The sequence below is a fragment of the Sciurus carolinensis genome, chromosome 6 (assembly GCF_902686445.1).
Source record: "Sciurus carolinensis chromosome 6, mSciCar1.2, whole genome shotgun sequence".
Classification (NCBI taxonomy): domain Eukaryota; kingdom Metazoa; phylum Chordata; class Mammalia; order Rodentia; family Sciuridae; genus Sciurus; species Sciurus carolinensis.
Genome location: NC_062218.1, coordinates 60,433,240 through 60,445,581, shown reverse-complemented (window position 1 = coordinate 60,445,581; position 12,342 = coordinate 60,433,240). Strand labels below are relative to the sequence as shown.

Below are 12,342 nucleotides of genomic sequence, written 5' to 3'. Positions count from 1 at the left end.
GTCTTTTCTGTTGTTCCAAATGTGATGGAAGTCATTGGTAACTTTTAGTCAGGGTATGGTGTGATCTCCTTTATGTTTTAAAAGGAACACTGGCTACCGTAGGAGAACAGATTGGAGGGGGATGAGTTTGCTTGGAGACGTGTTAGGAAGCAACTGAGATGAGAGATTGCATGGGTCTAGGCCCCGGGTGTTGACAATGGAAGCAGAGAGAAGTGAAGAGGTTCAAGTTGTATTTTATAAATAAAGCCAAAAGGACTTTCTAATGAGCTGAAAGTGATATGGCCTTTATAAAACAAGTTGCCCACTCTTCATTTTTAGCCAGTGGCTTCAACTTCAGTCCTCACTAAAACTTTTACTGGGGATGGGTTGCAAATTCGTTGACTTCCATTCCTTTGACCCACTGTGTGATAGAGACATTAGGGAACAGTCTTGGACCCAGATGCTCAAGAGAAACCAGAGTAGTGGAGGCACTGCATGGGCCCAAAATGGGGTAATCCACCCCAAGTCATTGGCCAACACTCAGGCTGTGGGTGAGAGATGTAGCAGGAATTCTACAGGCAAGGTAATCATCTTCTGCAAAAAACACAGCTCAGATGCATCTTGAGTGGTCTCCTGTTCTTTAAACTGCCAGACTGATTTTCCTTTCTCTTCTGTTTCCACATGAATCCCACACATCCTTCCAGGTCTGCACAGATTTCATCCCTTTTGTGAACTTTGCCTTAATCCCATGGTTTATGTAACTCTCCTGCTCACCAGTGCTACAGTAGCATTTGCAATGTTCAAATAACTTGGAGACAGAGTTTAGACCTGATTAGATGCTGCGTTGTAGTGTGGTTAGTTGTATATGTCTCTTTCTTCCTTCAGTCTGCAAGTTCTCTTTAGTACTTACAAAATGTTCAATAGGCAGAGTTGATACTCAGTATTTTCTGAATGGAATCATTGGACAAGGTGTTGTAGGAATATTTGTAGAGTCCACAGAGTCATAGTCTTCTACATGCTGGTTGAAACCCTTTTATTGTAAACAAAATTTCCCTTTCCTGGTGTGACTTTTCTCAAGCTGATCAAAGCTTGTGATCCAGGATTAGCCTTTGGTGCTTGTTTAGAGCAAAAATCCCCCTTTCTTCTCTGTGGAATTTGATATAGTAGGTCTAGAGTGAGTACTGGGAATTCATATTATTAAAGTTGGAGGAAATACTCTTTTGAAGAATAGCTAATATTTCTGAGCAACAGTTTTTAAAATCCTAATGCCTGATGTTATATTTATATTACTTGAATTATATGAAGTTTTTCAGCATTCTATTTTACTGAAGTAAAAGTTACCTTTCAGATATTTTTATATAATGGGATTTTACTTTTTATTGAGTTAATTCTATATTGCAAAATGATGTTAAAAGTATTGGTCTAAATTGCACATCTGCATATTTTTTCTATAAAGGACAGGAATGTAAATATTTTAGGGTTTGCAGGTCACCCCATCTTGAGATCTACTTGTGTGTGTGTGTGTGTGTGTGTGCACACAAGTGTGTGTTTTAACAACCTTTTGAAAATGTAAAAATAATATATAGCTTCTGGGCTATATAAAATCCTGCACAGGCCAAATGCAATTTGTTAACTCTTGGTCTAGATTTAAATGTTACACATACATTTGTTTTTAAAATTTATTTTTATTTTCCTACTTAGCAGAGAGTCTGCAAGTTGCAGTGAAGGTTTCACAGATGGGCGATGCAAGTCAGCCATCTGAGGAAGGTGGTGGAGAAGCCGTCTCTGTGGACACACTCAGTTCTGAAGATGTACCAGGACCGCCCACTGCTTGTAAGTGAAAACACAGGCCTTGGCAATGAGCCTGAACAGCCCCTGGAGCCTGTAGTGGTCACATAAGATGAAAGCAATGACTCTGTCCCTAGTGGAAGGGACTTCATGTATTTTTTTTTTAATTGGAAAAAAAAACAAATGACAACAGCTATGCTAGTCGTGTGTAAATATTATATACATATATTAATGGCACGGTGTTCCAAGGATGAAGACTTGAGTAGTTGGTGGGTTTTGCTGTTCTATTTCCCATCTGAGCACTGCACTTTCCCCAGGCATACTCTGCCACATTTTTTATATGACTTATTGAACACCAATTTTGAAAGAACTTTTCAAGCTTTGTTTTTTGTTTTGTTTTGTTTTTTGTTTTGTTTTGTTTTGTTTTGTTTTAAAAGGGTCCCTGTAGTCCACTGGAGAATAAGCCTTAAACTTAATTTAATGAGTATCAAGTGAGAACATATAACTCAGAATATCTATGATTCTGAATAAAACTAGGATCTCTCTTTCTCTCTTTCTCTCTCTCTCTCTCTCTCTCTCTCTCTCTCTCACACACACACACACACACACACACACAGTTTGGTGATATGGTTAAAGGTAGACTTGCCAAAAGTCTTTATCTGTGTTATCATATACTTTAGTGCAGGTCAAAATTTGTTTATTAAACACCATTTCAGTATATTTTAAATACAGAAAAGCAGAATGTGGAAAATTAATTTAGGTAATGTAGGTAATATAGACCTAATTATATTGTTATATGTGTCATTTTAAGCTGAATAGTTAATTCCACAGAGGACTCTAAGATGAGAGTATAAAGAATATATTTTTCAGCACACACAGGTGGTAAAAACTTTACTTCCAAAGGTCTTATAAGCATGTTATAAACCATCTTTAGTTGCTAGAGACTGGAGGATTAAATTGTTTTAGGCTTTCTTGAACAACATCCCTTGGTTAATTAAGATATATTGAAGCAGTATAGGTTTTTAATTCTATACATTTTTTTTATAAGCATCAATAATTATTTTCCCCTCTCAACTTCTGCTTTATCTAATCCTGGGTTTCTATTTTCAGAGTGTGCACATATGTTTTTCATTTCAACACAGCTCAGATTCATCAGGGGAGTTGTACTGCCCTGGGTGATTTCCTTTTAAAAGAAGAACCTCATTATGCCATTGAGGAAGTTCTGTCTAAAAATACATGTAGGGATCTGCTGCTTTCAGCCTCAGCCCAGGGACAGCTGGAGAGGCTCCACTCCGCCCCTGCAGCTGCTCAGAGCACGTGGCCAGACCTTCCCTCCCTTTGGGCCAGGCAATGGAGGTTCTCCCCATCTGTATCCACATCTCTTACAACTTGGGAGAGTTTCAAAGGGATACCCATGCATTTGCTAGAATCAGAGCAGTCTGATACCAGGATTCAGGTAGAGGAGATACAGTTTCAAGCGGCAGGGTCCTGAACCTTAAAAGCCTATTGGTTCTGGGCTGGATTGGAGCATGATGCTATAAGAATTAGATTCTCTCTTCATAAAGTTACTAAAGGCAAAAGATAATTCCTAAATGAAAGCCTGTAACTAAATTGGTCAGTTCTGTGATTGACTTTGAGGACTGGGTCCTTCCAAATCAAGCTCATGTCAGTGTAAGGTTATAAGTCAAGCAAAACTTTATTAATTTTAGTCCTCAGTATTACGCTTCATCAGGTGAATGAGTGAAATCTACTTCTGTCAAGTTCTGTCCACTGGAGACCCTCTCACTTGCCCTGAAATTGACTGTGGAGAGGGGCAACCTGATTCAAATTCCAGGGATCTGCCTTTATTTGCTTATCACTGGCTCTTTTCCATATTTGGTTGTCCTCATTTCCATGAGGGATAAAGGGAAGAGAAAGAGAACAGTTAATTCTTTGCTAATGCCTTTGACATCTCTTTAAGACAGTTCTTTAGAAATGGTATCCAACCTTGGAACTATTTTTTGAGTGACAGTAGAGCCTCTATACAATGTCCCTTCACTATCAGCATAGAAAATGAACCGGGTTTTTACTTGGTATCATTTAAAGTAGTTTCTGCTGAGATCAGTTGTCTTTGTTTTAGAAGAGGCCTTTAGAGTCCTAGACAACTCTGCTTTTCCAAAGCTATAAGCATTTTTTGCTAATTTAAACAAAAAGAAAAAGCATTTCCCTCACTAGAAATAAAGATCCAAGATAACATCAAATAAAGAATTTTATAAACAGTATCACAAGGTGAATATCTTTTTTATCAGGGTCCTGATTAGACATTGTTTCTTTGAAATACTATGTGTGAAAGGGCCTCAAAGTGTCTAGCTTTAATCAGTGCAAAGTGATCGTGGTATACATTTTAACTGAGTTCACGTGGTAAATAAATAAATGAAATCCTGCCAATGGAGATTTAATGGAAGTGAAATTTGTATTTGGAACTTAAAAATATTTCTAGACTAGTTGCTATGTTCTCATAGGTTAAGTATACAGTACTTATAGTATCTGCAAATTTAGATTATCGGTAATGTGAGAAAAAAAACATTCGGAAATTATAAGAAACTGGAACGGGTTCTCAGATTGTGTGACCCTGAAACCACGAAGCCTTAGCCATCTTCAGCCTTCTTAAAAGAGATGACTGCCACTGGCCTGCTCCTTCCTTCTCAACCTTGGTTATGGGCTGCTGCCCTTGTACTGGACACGGGGAGCCTTCTTACAGACCTGGGTCTGCCCTGAGACCTTGCTTTTACTCAACCGTGCCTGTTTTAAATTTCACCCTCCCCAGTAGGCTTTTTCCCACTAAGTCAACGTGATACGTAGAATCTACACTTCCTAGACTGCAAACAGCACATGGGCACGTCTGCATGAGAAAGAAGTAAAAGTGAAAAGAAGGGTGCTCAATCGTGCCGTGTGTCAATCTGACGTGTTAGTGTGTAAGCCCCGCGTGGGTAGGGACTGTGCGCTCTGCTGTGCTGCTTTGGCGCCTCCTCTGAGAACATTCCGAATGTATCGATTGTCCATGTTCCTTATTTGGAAGGGTGGGTCAGCTGCGTGCGGATGAACCCAGTGGGCTGGCTGATGTTTGATGTTGTCCTTTTTGTTTCTGTCTCAATGGCGTGCTCCCAGCACTAGACACAGAAGGGACAGAAGGAAGAGGCTGTTGGGATGTGGATCCCAGGATCCAGGGTGTGGTAACCGACTTGGCGGTCTCTGATGCAGGGGAGAAGGTATCGTTAACTGATTTGTTAGTAAACGACACCGGTTGCTTTGTATCATAAAATAGCCTCAGGTCCTGCCCTGTCCATGGCAGTGAGTGCAAAGTGCTTTCCTGAATTGTTCTCGATATTCGTATTTAAACTTTCTGACTTATTTCTTCTTTCAATGTTCTTGTTCTTCCTATATCATGTAGGTGTGAACTAAAGAAAAGTGAAAAGTTATTAAAGAAGGTTGAAAACTCTCACGTCTGTATGTGTGTCTGTGCTCTTCTCTCTGGGCTCACTTTCTGCACTGCAAGCCTTGCTTTTACACACTGCTTTTGGCAACGTCTGGCTGAGGTGGTCCTGAGCACCAGGGCCCTTATGTAACCGGATTATGCCAGCTAGCTGAAATAATTTCTACTTTGGAATATTCTTGCTGCTTTCACCTTCCTTGACTTTCTCCTCTTTTCCAATTTTTTTTTTTCCTGTTACTGCCCACGTTTTACCTACTCTTGGTAGATTTTTAATTCACCTGACAGATTTTTCATTTGTGGTAAGGTGGTTCCAAATGCTGCTGGTTCTTCTGTGACTTATTCTTAGTCTTTTTAGAAATTAAATGTAAACAACTTCCCATTAACTTCAAATGAAATTGAAATGTCTCAAATACTGAAAGAATAAAACTATGATTCTAAGTTGGCCCTCTTAGGAGTGCTTTTCACTCAAGAATTTAGTTTTGTCTAAAATTGAATTAGGTCCATTACCAAGTACCAGCATGTGCCAGTGTGAAAAAAGGATATAAATGTGAATGTCATCTGTATGTCGTAAATGTAGCATTTTATAATGATGTATATATTACATATGGCTAAGAAGCCAAGTTCAAAGACTTTTTAAAAACCCATAGAAAAGACAATAGCAATTTAAAATCATTTTAAAACTTTATAAGAAAAACGAATATGACAAAATGAATATAAGAACACAATGTTCTACATTTTCTGATTGTGAACTTTCTAACTTGTCTTAAAATGTTCCTGCTTTTCATCCTTTTCAGTGCAGACTTCACTTTTAAATCTGGTTTGTAACTTTCAACTGTTTTAATGTTATCAGGAAGGAAGGAAAGAAGGGAGGGAGGTAGGAAGAGTTGGTCAGTGATAGTTTAATCTTGCTGGAATGCTGTGGCAGCTCCCACCCATGATTTGGTCCACGGGAGGATAAATGAGATTAAGTGTCCAGGTTCCTCTTTGTATTAACCTATCTAGAAAATTTGGCAATTAATAAGGCATTTTGAGAAACTAAACTGAGACACTACTTGAATTCTCACTCTTAAAATTGTATAATGGATAGTTTCCCATGAGCTCTTGTAATAAAATAAGGCTAAAACATATTACTGAAAGAATTTAAAAACAAAACAAAAACAAACAAAAACCAGTAACCCAAGGGCAGAAACCCTGTTAATCCCCAACTGCAGTTATGCTCTTAAACCACAAGGTGGCAGACCAACCCCGTTAAAAACATAATGTGCAATTTCCTGTCTCACTAGTAATAGTGGTTTTTGGGTAACCACATGTAGCACAAGCCAACTCATTTCTATGTGTTTAATTTTTAGAGTATAAAAATTCTATACCATATGGATTGCTTGCTACAAAAATAATAAAATTTGGATGGGCAAGGACAGGACCAGTAGAAAAACAAGAACTCTAAAACTCATTTAAAAATGGGGATTCTTAGTCCTGGTTCTTTCATAGGGTTGGGCACAAATCTAATGCCTTTAAATTTCATCTCCCTTTTTCAGACTTTGTTCTTTCTCTTTTGGAGGGGATGCTCAGTAATGAAGTAATTTGGAGTATGGGGGAAGAAGAGATCTAGTTAGCTCATCATCAACCTAAACTAATTGCATTTAGCAACAAGTTGAAAGTTACCTGAAAACATCACCATGACTAACTGTTATTTGCACTTAAAATTAGATCTGCTCAGATGAAAACAAGCGGCATACTGGAGACTAAAGGCTCTTGGAGGATAGGAAGTCCAGTGATCTCTGATAGGATAAAGCATGGAGTCAGTAGTGGGTGATCAGCACTCATTTACTGAGTGGAGTGCAATCAAATTCAGCCTATCATTATTTTTTCGCGTGTTCATTGCACTCCAGACATCATTCTTAGGGTTACAGATATAATACTGAATACACAAAGTCCTGCTACTTGCTGGTTTAGATACTAGTGAGAGAAGACAGACAATAAGTGAATTAACAAAAGTTTAATTCAGTTCTGGAAACTGGAAACCCTCAGTATCCATATGTTCCTTAATGTGTGCTGTGGGAGAAACAAAGAATGAGGCACAGACCCAGTTCCCAAGGAGCAGGTGGTCTCCTGTGGCCTCATTCATAGTCTTTGCACTGGTCCTGTGAAGTCTAATTGAGATAGGGTCTGGGCGAGACCAGTTTTCTCATCCCAACCACTGGTTATTTTGGCATCATGAATCTCAACCATTGAGACGGGGAGCTGGAGGCCTGATATTATGTTCTATATTTTCTAAGTCTGACCTCTAGAATGTAAGGGGTCAGATCTGACTCAGGAGACAACTTCAACCTGGGCACAGAGAACTCAGTTTACAGTATAGTCTGCATGCAGTAAACATGTGTCCCTTGCAGGGTTTGCTCACAGTACTCCCTTGTTTAAAGAGGTGGTTTGGTAAAACTTTGCCATGCATCCCTAACACCAAGTGTGCTGAGGGAGGCTTTTGCTGTCCAGTGGGTGTTTCTATAGGTTTTTCTTCCTAGGAGGATTTAGAGTCACTATAGATGAGGTAGTTGAGTTTAGAGAGAATGAGGGTTATGCATTTTGGAACAGCTTTTCAAAAAAGTAGAGTGGCTATTCATTTTCTTATGTTTTTGTGTATTGTAGGTAGAATATAGAAGTTTTCCAGGATCTTCACAGTCAGAGGTGAGCTATGTATGTGTTACAAATAACACTGTGCTTACTTGATTTGTAGCTAATAAAAGCTTTTTCAAGAATTTGATATATATCATCTTATTTTTCAGATTATACAAGCTATACAGAATTTAACCCGTCTCTTATATAGCCTTCAGGTAACAACCCTCCTCTAATCTTTGACCTTGTGAATGTTTCTCTTAATGCAATTCACTTTGATGATTCCCAGACTTTAGAAATTAGAATATCTGAGAGGTAGTGAATGATCTCAGAAGAATGCCAACCCCCTAAGAGTAAGTCAGCCAGATGAGTTGAACTTCACCTGGTTTTGTAATCATGAGGCAACACCACTGCAACATTTTATACCATTCTTCTCAGAAACCATAAAACAGTTCATATCTTTAGAAAATAGTGATGAATATGTTCTGGCTTGACATTTACAATGAAACTCTTAGGTGAGTGTAGCATGACTTCACATTTTCTGGTGAAAACTTAAATTCACACCTAAACTTTTTCACTTCCACATGTGGCCTTAGGTCTTAAGAGTAGTTAAATAATTCATCTGCTCTTTTTGTTTTCTTTTTCTTTTTTTCCCATTGCTCAACATTTTTTGAGTACCCTGTCTGTCTGTACTGGACACTGTGCTGAGGGCTAAGTCCACAAAAGTGAAGTGACCACAAGACCTGCTCTCAAAGGCCTTATTCTTTTTCAAGGAAAAATAGGCATAAAAATGTGCTTGAATTGAGGATTAGAGTGCTGGGGGAATCCCTTAGTGTCATGCACAAAAAAGAGGCTCAGGGCACCCGATTGCTTAATTTACCAATTAAAAAAAATAATGCTATAAAAGCAATGTTTATATAGTAAAACAATTCACAGAAAATTTATAAATACAAGTAGATAAAAGAAATGGCTTGTGATTCTATGGAGAGGAATTGCCACCATCATGTTGATGCATATCCCTCCAGATTCTGGATTGCTCTGTGATATATTTCAGCAACAACTGTCTATGCTGTCCTCTGTTCTGCTACAGCATGATTTTCAATGAATGTATCATATTCAAGTCTATGGAATTTATGCAATCACTCATTAGCTACACTTTTATATTATTAATAATACAAAATGTGGACATCCTTGTATGCTGATCTCTGTGTCCATATCTAAATGTTTCTTCGGGATAAATTACTGGAACTATTTTTTTGTTGTATTTTTTAATAAACATTGCCTAAATAAAGCAATCAACCTTCTCTTCCTCGCTCTCTCTCTCTTTCACTCCTCAATTTGAAAATGGATCAAGATTTCTGAGTATTTGAATTTGCACTTCTGTGATTACTAGTGAGACTTTTTACCCCTCTCTGGTTTATTATTCATTCATATTTCATATGTATATACTTTTGAATGTTAAAAGAAAATGAAATCTAAGTTGTTACCAAAATGTGCAAAGTCATACTGCATTTGCTGTTTCCTTATATATACTTCAACCCAACCGTATCAAGACTTTATTATTATCATATTAATTAATGATTAAAGCTTTGGATTACATTTGAATATATGACAGAGCTAGTCTCCTCTTATTTTTCCATGTATTTATATATTCTTTTACAAGAACTTTTGAATCACTCTGTCAGTTATTTCCTAACAAGACCACAAAATCAAAGTTTTATTTTATTTATGAATTAAATTGGAAAGAATTGGAACATTTGCCATAATTAGTCTTCTTGTCTAAGAACATGGGCCAGTCATCTCTTATTTTATGTTCTGCTAGAAAGCTTTAGAATATCTTCATATAGGTACTATAATGGTTGTTGCTGATATAAGTAAAGGTATTTATATCTATGAAATTATTCTTTAACTGGTTTACTCATTTAGCTTCTTTATTTTAATAATTTCTCCATTGATTCTTTGAAGTATCCCAGGGAGAAAATAAAAATTTGAAAAAAATAGTTATTTGACTATTCTTTAATAGTCCTATCAATTTCATTTTCTTGACTTATTGCTTTGGCTGGAACTTCTGAAAATCTGTTAACTAACAGTGGTGATAGTAAGCTCCTTATTCAGTTTCTGGGATTGCCTTTAGTGTCTTACATTGGAGATGCTGGTCTGGGATAGGTGTTCTTAGATGAATTTATCATGTAAAACAAATATGTTTCAAATATGCTTTCTTTTAAATGTCAACTAAGAAGGAATATAGTTCGAATGCAATTCATTATCTCTTAAGGAAGGAAAAACTTGAGCATCCTGGGTTGTGTTACCTGGTAAAATACAAGTTAATTTCTCTTCTGTTCAGCCCTGAATACAGCCCCTTGTGGATTCAAGGTTTAGAAATGCCCTATGACCTAACTGACCTCATTTTTGCATTGCATTAGGTTGAAGCCACTTGGGAAACATCAAAGTCTACAGTAGATTCTCTTAACCAGGCTAAAGCTTTTAGGCTACTCTAAAGATATGATCGCTAAAAGATTTTTGTTCATGGCACAGTCATCCCTTTAGAAGCTGAATTTATTATGCATGCTTAACGTTTTTACATAAGCATATCTGAATGAGATAAAAATGAAATTTGATCATTTCGGAGTAGGGTTAGAGAAGAGGTACCAATGAGTCAAAAAGGAAAAGGCACAGATATTCTGGCAAAGTAAAGAAAAGAGAGAACGAATTGCAGATTCCTAAAAAAGTGCTGTTCTCTCCTAAATATAAGTGTAAACTGTAAGTGTGGGAAATGAATATCCAATCTCTGAATTCCACCTCTGTGTTAGGGAAGAAAATAGTCTTATCCCAAATGATAAGTAGACACAAAGAAGTCTTCATAGTCATGCTGAATTATTCTAATTGTAATCCTTGCCTGAGAGTTATCATTGCCTGTGGTAGTTTTGACATGTGAATGATTGGATTTTTGTTTGTTTAACTGTACTGATGCCCTTAGGATTTATTGGAATTAGGGGGTGATGTACTGTCTACAGTGTGCTCTGCCAGGTCAGTGAGTCCTGAGTGGTTTATTATGTGCTAATTATTTCATATTTAAAGAGCACAGTAATTAGCATCTATTCTCAATGATAATCATTGTTCTCTTTATAACAACTTCTAAAGGCCATTAACCAAATAGTCAAGAGAGCTTAAAATTTTAAAAATAATTCTCAAATTTAAAAATATGAATTTCATTACAAAAAGCCCCAGGGAATACCTTTTTGAGTCTTACTGCAAAACGAGTACAAGTTTAAAATATACTTTAGTCCTCTAACTTTCAAAAGTATAGAAAACTGCTGATCTAACAAAGAACTAATGCTCAAACCCCCATCTTCCCAGCATCTGTTACATGGACAGTTTAAAATATTCTTAGAAAGGAAAAATGTGAATTTATTCCTAGGAGAGTAATGATTTTTCATGCTGAGTCAAAACACACACACGTACCCAGTATGTGTCCATTTTCAACTTGTCCCTTCTGTACATCTTTGCACTTTAAATGGGAACTTTCAAAATGAAAAGCTTCCAAGGGCATTCACAGGGAATTTTTTGGCTTAGTGGCATCTCTCCAAATCTTGGCAATTATTTTCTGTGATGTTGCCAAACTTTTCATAGGCAGATACCGTAACTCAAAATGTTTTTTTAATCTGTTTGGTAATGTCCTCTGGGATTTAGAGTATCTATTTTCCCTTAATCATTCCAGCCTCCTGTTAGCAATCTATTAAACAAATGAATTTCAGCTTAGTGTTTTATGCATGACCTTCCTTCCAGAATGCAAAGACATAACAGTAAGCAGACTAGCTTCAGCCACTTACGTATCTCCTAAAAATGGCATTACCTACTATCCTTGAGCATTATGCAATAAAGAGATATTTATCAAATCTCTCCAAATAGTTGACTTTTATTTTTATGTCTTCATGAAAGCAACCTATGTGACTCAAGTAATTTCTGATTTGGGATTCAAATAAAAGATACTATTAGGTTTACATATATTTTAAAATTCATGTGACTATTATCAACTGGGGAGAACTCAGAAAGAGAATGAGGTCTAGAATGGGAAGGCAGAGTCTTATGAGTGTATGTACTGTATTCTTACTCAGAAGACTTACTTAAATATCACACAACAGCTGGCAACCAATGACATTTCCAAAAGAGGGGTTGAGGACCATCAGCCTTTTGTAACCACATTTTCTGCATCTTCCCATTCAACCAACCTTGGATAGAAAATATAGAAAAAAAATTCACAAAGTTTCAAAAAGCAAAGCTCGAGTTTGCATCTTGCTGAGTGTGGCACTGAATCTGTACATATGAATTGATGTGTGGGCATTGTATTAGGCAATATGAGTCATCTAGAGATGATTCAAAGTATGCAGGAGGATATGTGTAGGTTATGTGCAAACACTAAGGCGTTTTATGTAAGAGGCTAGAGCATCTGCAGACTTTGGTACCTACAGGGAGTCCTGGAACCAATCCCCTCA

General features: G+C 37.1%; 1 protein-coding gene across 5 annotated transcripts in view; it reads left to right on the top strand.

Annotated features, from left to right (window-relative positions):
- The window catches only part of Arhgef28 (Rho guanine nucleotide exchange factor 28), a 309,587-nt gene that overhangs the window by 264,607 nt on the left and 32,638 nt on the right, over nucleotides 1-12,342 (top strand). For 4 of the 5 annotated variants that reach the window (XM_047556977.1, XM_047556976.1, XM_047556974.1 and 1 more), the window contains 4 exons: nucleotides 1,681-1,812; nucleotides 4,915-5,015; nucleotides 7,883-7,921; nucleotides 8,020-8,067. In XM_047556977.1, the coding sequence (XP_047412933.1) occupies nucleotides 1,681-1,812; nucleotides 4,915-5,015; nucleotides 7,883-7,921; nucleotides 8,020-8,067 (320 nt within the window). The remainder of the gene's footprint in view (nucleotides 1-1,680; nucleotides 1,813-4,914; nucleotides 5,016-7,882; nucleotides 7,922-8,019; nucleotides 8,068-12,342) is intronic. The other variant, XM_047556975.1, reaches the window with a different exon arrangement.